The sequence below is a fragment of the Solanum pennellii genome, chromosome 5, assembly GCF_001406875.1.
Source record: "Solanum pennellii chromosome 5, SPENNV200".
Lineage (NCBI taxonomy): Eukaryota > Viridiplantae > Streptophyta > Magnoliopsida > Solanales > Solanaceae > Solanum > Solanum pennellii.
The window spans coordinates 3307266-3317815 of NC_028641.1; the positions used below are offsets into that span (position 1 = coordinate 3307266).

Here is a 10550-nt window from a genome sequence, read left to right on the forward strand (position 1 = left end):
AATATTAATCTAATATTGACTAACATGATTTTTAAATTGATTAGTCAAAGATGTTTTTCTTTATTTTAAAAAAGAAAGTATTTATAACAAAAAATACTTTTCAAAATAATTATAAAAGATTAATCAGATTAATATAATTCAGATTCTTGTAATTTAAAACTTTCAAAACTCTTTAAGGAGTTGTTTCATTTTCAAAGTTAACTTCAAATATTTAAATTAAAAGTGAAGAAATTTTATTTATTTCGTTGCGATTCTATAAGTAAATTATGTTTTTATACCATTAAATATTTTTATAATCTTATTTGAACTTTTTATATTGGTATACTCCAAGTCTAAACATGCAAGTTGTCTTTGTGCTAATTGAGAGACTAGAAAGTAGGACCCACATGGTAGGGGCCAAAGAGAAAAATATATATATATGTGGGTCCCCAAAAAAACATACATTCATGTTTTTACTAGATTTTAGCATAATTCCGATATTAGTTAATCACTTATTAATTTTTTTAATTATACGCATTAATCTCAAATAACTTATAAAATTTAAAATTACTCCAACTTAGGCAAATGCATATGACTAATGGAGATGATTTGTTTATTGTGGTTAAATTAGCTAACTAGCATATATTTGAGATTAGCTTTAAATATTCTTAAATTTTGAATCGAAAGAATTTAATAGAAGAACTCGGCAACAGTTTAAAAGATTGTCCTATTCGAGAATCTTCGAATTTATGCTTATTTTTAACTGACCGAAACATTTCATCGATTACTATGCCCTTTCTCGTTTCATAGTGCTTAGATATCATCGTAAGCCATTTTCTCGTTTGAATGTTGCTATTTATTATGCGTTCAGATACTTAATTGATTTAAACAATAATTCAAGTATCTTAATAAAACTAATTTTAAATTTAATTGGATTATTATTAGTTATATATGTATTCAGTCTACTAAAATAATACAAAATATTTTTTTAAAAAAAAGATGTTTTAAAAATATTTTAAAAAAAATAAAATTGTTTAGCAAAACAGCTGTGAGGACTATAAAGCAAAAAAACAGCTCTGGCAAAACTATCTTTTTTTTTTCTCTCTCCCTTTTTTTCAAGTCTCTTTCCTATATGGACCCTCCACCGTTTTCCGGCGGACCAATCACGGCGGCGACGTCAGCTGTGCCACCGTCGGGAACCATCAATTATGCTGACTCAGCAGATTCTTCACCGGGATCCCGCCACACTGATTCCTGGGACGAGCAGCAGCAGCCGTCAAACACCGCCGCCACCACCACCGGCGGAAAACTGCGGTTAATGTGCAGCTATGGAGGACACATATTCCCTCGTCCTCACGACAAAACTCTTTGCTACGTCGGCGGTGACACCCGCATTTTCGTCGCCGATCGTAACAGCTCTTTGGCTGAGTTGTCTGCTCGGCTCTCTAAAACCCTTCTCGGAGGGAAACCCTTTTGCTTGAAGTATCAGCTTCAGAACGAGGACCTTGATTCACTTATCTCCGTTACCTCCGATGAGGATCTGGAAAACATGATCGATGAATACGATCGTATGAGTTCATCTTCTAAAATTACTCGGCTTCGTTTGTTTCTGTTTCCGAGTAAAATTGATTCATGGAACCCTTCAATTGGTATGATTAGAGATAGTTCAGTGAGATCTGAAGATTGGTTTGTTAATATTTTAAATGGGGCAAATTCTACTGCTTCAACAAAGGTATTTTCTGAGTCTTCTTCAGTGAATTGCCTTCTGGGTTTAGACGATGATTTAGGAAATGCGAATATTAAGGAAGTAGAAGCTCAATTAGAGGTAAAAAATGGTGGGAATAGTGTGAAAGGTACTATACATGATGTTCAATCGGTGCCGGATTCACCGATGGTTGAAACGACGTCGTCTTTTGGGTCGGGATCGTCTATGCCGTCGCTGGCGAATTTGCCGCCGATTAGGGTTCATGTTGAGGAGAGTCAAAAGGGAGGTGGAATTGAGGAGCAGTTTGCACAGATGACTGTTGGGGTTAAGCAGAAGAATGAGGAAGGGGGATTTTTGGGTTTAGCTTCACCGCCGGCGCCTGCTGTTGTAGTGCCGGCGACTGTTGTTTCTGGTGTGCCGGTGGTTGAACAGATGATGCAACAACAGCAGCAACAGATACAGCAGCCTCAGCAGTTGATGTCAAAGCCTGTTATTCCATCTGATTTGCCTTCCCCTGATTCAGTTTCAAGGTAAAATTCTCTAAAAAAAATCTGATCTTTTTGCAAGAATGAAATTGTATCTGTTTGTTGAAACATATTAATTGTCTGAGACTGAGAAATGGTGCATTTACTAGATAACCAGTGTAGTCCTACAAAGCGAGGTCGGGAATGGTAGAGAGTATATGCAAACCTTAGGAGCCTTAGTGGTAGATAGTAGTAGTATTGCTCCTGCAGTTTCTTGTCTTCAGAGCTTAGAGTTGAAGGTTAGTACGAAGCAGGGCGTTGTCTTGTTGTCTGCTCATATTAGTAGTAGCAGTATGACTCTTGTAGTGTCTTTTCCTCAGAGCTTAGAGTAGATGGTTAGTAGGAAGCAGGGCATTGTCTATTCATATTGGTAGTAGTAGTCTTATTGCGCGGACTCTTCACTTTTGATGCCGCACCCGTCTCGGATTCTTCAAAAATACACTACTTTTGGCTAATCCGACACGCACCGTTGACATTTTGAAGAGTTTGAGCAACGTAGGTAGTAGTATTGCACCTGTAGTTTCTTATCCTCTGATTTTTGTTACTATCTGTTGTCCCTTGTCCCTCGATTATCCGTGTTCTGTTGTAGTTTGTGTTTAGTTACTATTAGATATTTTTGTTATTATTTGTTGTTGCCTGTACTTCTGTTATGTCTTTTTCCCTGACTGGTGTGGACTGTTTTTAAGATCTTGATTTAATTTGGTGCAGTGAGGGTAGTGGTAGGCAAAGACATTACTTTTATCAAGATCCAGGGGTTCATTTCCAGTCGGGGAGCGGTAGGATTACAGGTAATTCAGCTGATCTGAATATGAGTGATTCGATGGGAAGGGTTCAGGTGAAACAACAAGTCCAGGATGGTGGTGGTGGATATGCATTGCCAGTACAGTATGAGCAGCATCCACAAATGCTCCAACCCCAACAATATGTTCATGCTGGGCAGTATATTCAACATACACCTTCGGGGCATGTGCCTATGACGTCCTACTATCCTATGTACCCTTCACAGCACCAAACACATATGCAACACCCGAATCTTGAGCACCAGTATCCCGTTTATTTTATTCCTGCTAGACCAGGCCAAGGTTACAGTTTGCCCTTGCAACAAACAAATTATACCGAGCCTGCTCAAACAGTCCCTCCTACTCGTCCCCAAACACCTCCTACTATGGCCAATCCGGCATCAGCTTATAATCCGGCTAGAAATCCTCCGTCATCTAATCCTGAAATGGTTGCTGGTACATACAGAACTTCAGCTTCAGCGACTCCACAATTAGTTCAGATCACTCCAGGCCAGCATCAGCCACAATACATGAACTACTCTCAGATTCATCATCCTTCTCAGTCAATTCCTCCTACTTCAGCCACTACCGCCAATTATGCTTATGATTTCGCTGATCCACATGCTAAGATGTACTATAGTCAGCCTCTTGCTCCCCAATTGTCTGCGCAATATCAAACCATGACATCCGCCCCTGCAGTAAGTTTCGCAGAAACTTCCTCTCAGCTCTCCGCGGAGAACTCAAAGCAGCAAAATTAGAACTCTGCAGGCATGAAACTGTGAGTTGATCGTAAAGAAGCAATTTTGAAACGTTGGTTCAGTTTGTCTTGAATATTCTGTTGAAATGTTTGAATTCTTATTGTTATTGGTTTGTCGAATGTGTAAGTTATAGGTAATAAGAAAGTCGGGGTCTTTCTTTTCTTTTCTTTTGTAAGTAATGCTGTTTATTACCCATGAAAGCATAATGGTACAAGATCTTGCTGTATAATTCCAAACTGATATGTTACATCCTCAGTTCTATGTATGGTTTTCGGAACAAATATAAAGTCGTGATTTGAGGGATTTCCAGAGTATCACTGTGTTGCCCTGCATATATTTGTTAATTTCACTCCTCTGGATCTTGTTGTTTCTTTGTTCATGGAGAGGACGATATAATTCGTTCTATAATATACAGTCAAGCCTCTCTATAATGATATTGTTTGTCTGGTTAATGTTTAGCTACTATAGTGAAATGTTCTTATAATGAGAACATATATTTTAACGGCTCCAAAAAGAACTTGGTCGTTACAGTGAAATGTTGTTATAGATAGATCTGACTGTATTATCTCGAGATTTGTGATTTCTTCAGCTTCATTCCCAGCCTATTGTTGTTTACGAAGTTGGTATTTGAATCCTGGGGCTGTTAAAAGTTTGTATTTTACTAACTGTATTCCTTATTATGGTTTTGTTAATATTTTGTACAACCAAATTTAGCATAATTACAGGTTAGAAGGTGTAATAGCCGCCTTGTCATGGTGAAATCAATTTGCGTGCAACTTGACTAACCTTTATGGTACTTTGCTATCTCTAAAAGCATAGGTACCAAAGATCCCTATTCCCCAACCTAACGCTTAGTCAGATGAGAAGAAAAGACTTAGTGTTTTCTTTGCCTCTATTGAGATTTTGTATTCGAGGCTTTCTGATTCTTAATTCACTTCAGTGATCACAAAATTACGTCCTTGTATTTAATATTTCTAGTTGTAATAGCAACAAATGATGTTGCACATCATATATCCGAGCTTTAAAAGGATGAGTTTATAATTCATCGAGTTTCGAACCGTGCACCATAACTATTATAGTTCCTCATATGCTACCAAACAACCTACTCCAAATGAATCACATAAAAGTAATATTTGTTCACTGATCATCATGTCATTTTTCATTAGGTTTTTTTTAATCTTTCATTAAAAAAGTTAATGAAGATTATATTATATACTTTAAAAGGTACGAGGTTTATGACAAAATTGTCTGTTTAATACCAATCAGTTTATGCAATATTTGGATTGTCATTCCCAATGTTTATGTCAAAAGCTGTCAATTTTTTTTTATTTTAATTTAATTTGCTGAATCCTTGCCATGTCATACCCAGCACATGTTTATGTCTTATTTTGAAACTGCAATTATAACAATTTTTGACCTTCTTGGGAATCTTTATTTATAGTTGTTAGCTTTCGATGTTTATAACAAATCAATATAAATTTGTTATGTGTTTACATAGACGTCTTTCTCATCATTTATGTAGTGTATTTTAATTTGATATGTAATCAAAGAGAGCGATTATTCTTTTTGAAAATTTGATTTAAAATAAATTAGAGTATATATTTATATGATCATAAATTATTTTATTAAGGATCAAATGAATAATTTTTAAATTAAATTATTATAAAATATAAAAATATATCGTTATTTTATAGATTAACTGAAAGAAAATGAATTACATAAACTTGAACTGAGAGGATATATGTTAACATCTCACTAAATTAGTTACCTATAGTAAGTTAGTAGTTTTGGTGTAAAAACATGTGATGTGGATATGTTTTTATTTTAAATCTAGAGTCGAATTTAAAATTTAAAGTTTTTAAATTTACGTAATGATTTTAACAGAACCGGAGCTAAGGTTAGGAATTTAGGGATTCTAAAATAGTTTTATTTGGAGGTTCACATGTTATTATACATATATTTGTTTAATGTTCTAATACAAATATAAAATCTACGAAAAAACTATAATGTTCGTCCGATCGAACTCATGAATCCTCACCTATCTCCGCCTCTGAATCTTTTAAGTTAACATACAATAACAACTTAGTTTATAGTCAACTCTTTTATACATGTATGCACTTCCAGCACATCCACCTCCCAACATAATTATAAATTACTCTTTTCGTTTTATTTTATACGATTCTATTTACTTTTTATTTAAAAATTTGTTAGTACACATTAATATAAGTTTTATTTTTAAAAAAAAATTACTTTTCAAGTCAAATAAGTTTTACAAATGGAGTACATGAAAATAACAAACTAGGGCATAATGAATGTGGATTATAAATTTATTCTCATATTCAAACTTTGAGTAATAGAAAAATTCTTGTACGAAGTGATATTTTATTTAATAGACTTATCTAATAATATGAATTTAAATCAATCGAAATTAAAAAATAATAATTTGAGCATGAGATAGTTAGGTGAAGTTCCAATTTTTGAGTTTGGTGAGCAGTCAGCTTGATCTTTTAGCTTCAACCAAAGGACACATTGCTAATTAATTAAGAGCATTTAATCATCAAGCCATTATTATTAATCAAAGGAATTAAAGTTACTAATATATGTCACAACTTTATTAATCCATGCTTCAAAGTTTTTTTCTTTCCTTTTAAAAAATATGTTTTATAATTAACTTAATTAATTGTGTTTTTATCTTAATCTATATGTCATTCTTTAAGATTTTTAAAATAGTCCTGACATCATCATCATCATATATATATACACTATTCTTTTAAGTTTCATTTTTTTTAAGAAATGTCTTTTTATTGCGATACTTCAATTTTTCATCTGATATATTTACGATTATAAAATTAAATATTATTATTACATGTCATATCTTTAGTTTATAATTATTATTTAAAAATTAACTTTATTTTCTTAAAATATCGTGTTAAATTAAAATTTAGAAAAAAATTAAAATAAAAAGAATATTAATTTTACATTTTGAATTCGATTCGAAAAAAAAAAAAGGGGGATCTTAGATGGTGATAAAGGACAAGTAGGGTCCAAAAGAAAGTTCAATGTGCAAACAATTGCTGCAAAGTGAGAATTGAGAATAGTATATGAGTCACTCGAAGAGTGTCATAAGATGAATAAAATTTAAATATCATTAATAAAAAATTTTAAATTATAAAAATATCAAAATATTAAAAGAAAATGCTTTCATTATACATTTTTTTAATCTACTTTCCTAGTACTTAGGCTAGTCAATTCGAGATATTAGGAGTAGTAAAATTTTATTTAATATGAATCTGAATAGGGGTGTGAATCGGTAGGTTTAGTTTGATTTTATGTATTATTGGTTTATTTTATCGGTTTTTGATTTGTAAATATGTCAAATCGATAACCAAATCAATAACATATTTCTTATCAGTTTTTGATTAGTTGATTTATGATACTTAATGGTTCGATTTTCGATTTAACCAATAAGAAAATACTCATATAAACCGTATATTTTCCAACATTTGACATGAAAATAATAATCATAAAAGTAACAATCATTTTTCTAGCAAGTTTAGACACTAGACACGTTCAAAAGAAAAAACGTAAAAGAACGTGCTGTCCACACTGCGATGGTGTCGCAGAGGCCAGAGAGATAAAGAGGCAATATAGTTTTGAGTAATACTAAGATTAAAGTAATAGGATTTGTAAAATGTTACATAATTAACATTTACTAATCTAGAAATAAAATAGTAAATTTAGAATATAGTCTTATTAGGTTACCAATTTAATCATTAACAAAAATCATAAAATTGAAAATTGAATCAATAATTTAATAATTTTTTTTTACAAAATCGTTAACTTAATAATTCAATAGTATTTTTTTGGTTCGATTTATTGATTAAATCAATTTTTACACTTTTTTAAATCTAAAATTAATCAAGCCAATAAATTTGAAGATCATATTAAAAAAATATTCAAATTATACAAATTCCTAACAGGACAAAATGGACAAAACTTTGGCGTTCTTTTCATATATTTATAATGAAAGTTTTGCTGCCAATTTAAAATTCTCTTCTCTTCACTTGCTTTATCGTTATCATAATTTATTAAGGGTTATTTGATTTGAAAAAATAATTAATTTAAATATAATGTTTTATATAAAATAATATAATATTTGAGTGTAGAGGAAACAAATAATTGATGTATCACTAACGCAATGATCGGACGTTAGAGGTATTTTACAAAAATTGTAAATAATATTTCATGACCTAATCAACGATAGTAAACTGAATTTTCTTAATTTCTTCGCATATTACTTCTTTATATTATGAATCTTCTTTGTTAAAATCTTTGTAAACTAATGGCGATAACCCCCTTCCCCACCCTTTTAAAAAAAAGTAAGATAATTTTTTCACACGGCGATCTTTATTTGAACTACGAGGGGCTAAAAACCCCTTTTTGGAGAAAACAAATATTTTTATGTGATATTATAAATGGTCCAACATTGAACAAGTCATGTCTATGTATTAAATGTTCATAACTGTGACCACTGCAAATCATCATATGGTAAATCTGACTAAGTAGCCCATAGAGTTTTCCTATTATTTGATTAATATTTGTATTAGAATTTGATTGTATTTGAATAGTGTATTATTGTAAATTTTACTTCTATAAGAATCTCAAATTTGAAATATTTTATTAGGATAAAGTGATTACAATCATCCCGATGTAATGCATGATATCACTCCATATATATGTACATTTTATTTATTTTTTTAATTTTTCATCCGATATTTATAATATAATTGACTAAATTTGAATTTGTTCATTGTAACATTTTTGACTGCTCGGCTAAGTTTGAATTTGTGCGTTGCAACATTTCTGGAGTCGATGATGCTCTCAACATATTTTTCTTTAATTTTATGAGGTTCGAACTGATATCTCTGGTTGACGGTGAGGATCAAGATCACAATCATCTTACTATGTATAGCTCATGTTGTTATCAACACATAGTGTTTCTATTTATTTTTTTCATCCGGTGTTTGCATTGGAGTTCAACAGTATCAAAATTCATGCATTGTAAAACCCATTTCTAGAGACAATGACGCTCATCACATGATTTTTCTATTTTTCGAGACTCAAACTCGAATTCTCTGTTAAGAACGAAAATCAGGATCACCATCAGCCCACTATAATTAATATATCATCCCAAAGAGTTTACTATAAAAAACCGTTAATTACATGAGATTTTCCTGGGGATTAGTATGAAAATGCGCAGGAATCTCATTTTCTTGCAAATTTTAATACTAATTCCTAGAAAAATCCCCATGTAATTAATAATTTTCTTGTAGTGGTTATTTGTGTGTTTCTCATTCAATGTTTGCGTTGGAGTTTGATTAAATCCAAATTCATGTGTCACAAACTCACAATGTCAGTTTCTAGAGATAGTAACACTTCCAACATGATTTAAAAAAAATATATATTTTCAAATACTCAAAGTTAAAACCTCTGATTAAAAAGGAAAGAATCTCAATCAATCCACCACAAATCGTGTCGACATCAACACATTGACACTACAATAAAAATAATTTTTAGCAGCGTTAATATTGACATTAATAAAGATACACATGTTGAGTCAACATCAATTGTACATTATAACATTTCTACATTTTTTAAATTCCCGAAAAATAAAAAAAAAGATTAACAAATAATCTACGATAAAATTTTTATACGAGACTTGTAATTTTAAAAGTAAGACTTACTATCTTCTATAATACGTAAGTTTAACTTTATAATGATACAAAAAATATTTACACTGACAATATATATTATTTAAACCATCTTACCTAAAATCTTTCAAATTTATATCTAAAGTGAAACATAAAATATCAATTAAAAGATTCTCGACACATTTGATATATTAATTCAATTGCACACCAACTTTAATTAATCTCTATTATAAAGATTTTCTTTTTTACCATAAAGTAAGTACGAGGTTTTTCTAACTTTTGTGCTTGGTATAAGTAGTATTTGATCGAGATAAAATTCAGAATTTGAAATTTATAATTTTTTATATTAATTTTAAGCTAATGTATAATAATAATTACATAATTCATGATTAAATCATTATAAATAAAATGTGATTTAAAATTTTGACTTTAATTTAATAATTTTAAAATTTTGAATTCGTCTCTGATTTAACGTTAGTGCTAACCCTAATCAACAAGTGTACTTGTTGCTGACTCCTTGCCACTGCACAGCCAGCACCATTTTTTTTTGTATTTTGCATCAACAACTTATTTTGAATTGCAATTATGATAGATATGACTTTCTTGGTATCTCCATTACTTTAAAAAAAAATGCCACTCGATATTATTTTAAAGTTTGATTAATTTAAATTTATATTAAAAAAATTTACTTTAAAAGGTAAAATATTCTTTATTAAAGAATTGATACATAATTATAATCACTTCATTAAGATCTGTTATTTTAATTGTTTAAAAAATATTTATATTATTATATTATTTTTATCTGTTATTTTAATAGTTTAGTTGTTTGACTATTAAATTTTTAATTTATTCGTAATGGTTCTATTTTTTATCCTTTTCCTACTCTATTTTATTTAACTTCAATAAAAATCGTGTTATATATATCAAGTAAGTATGTTACTTTCAAAAATTATAAAATTTATATTTTAAAAAGACTTACTTATAAATATCTTAGAATAATTCGATGGTGCATGTAAAAAATAATTTACCTTAGAATTTCAGGGAAAAAGCTCATTGCACGTAATGTATGAATTAGGCTTATATTTAAGCAGAGA

The 10550-nt window shown here is 30.5% G+C and overlaps 1 protein-coding gene across 1 annotated transcript; it reads left to right on the top strand.

The window, feature by feature from the left end:
• Positions 1-1014: 1014 nt before the first annotated feature.
• On the top strand, positions 1015-4059 carry LOC107020577. The gene is made up of 2 exons (XM_015220997.1): positions 1015-2214; positions 2917-4059. The coding sequence occupies exons 1-2, from the start codon at positions 1112-1114 to the stop codon at positions 3743-3745; spliced, it is 1932 nt and encodes a 643-aa protein (XP_015076483.1). The 5' UTR covers positions 1015-1111; the 3' UTR covers positions 3746-4059.
• The last annotated feature ends 6491 nt before the right edge of the window (positions 4060-10550 follow it).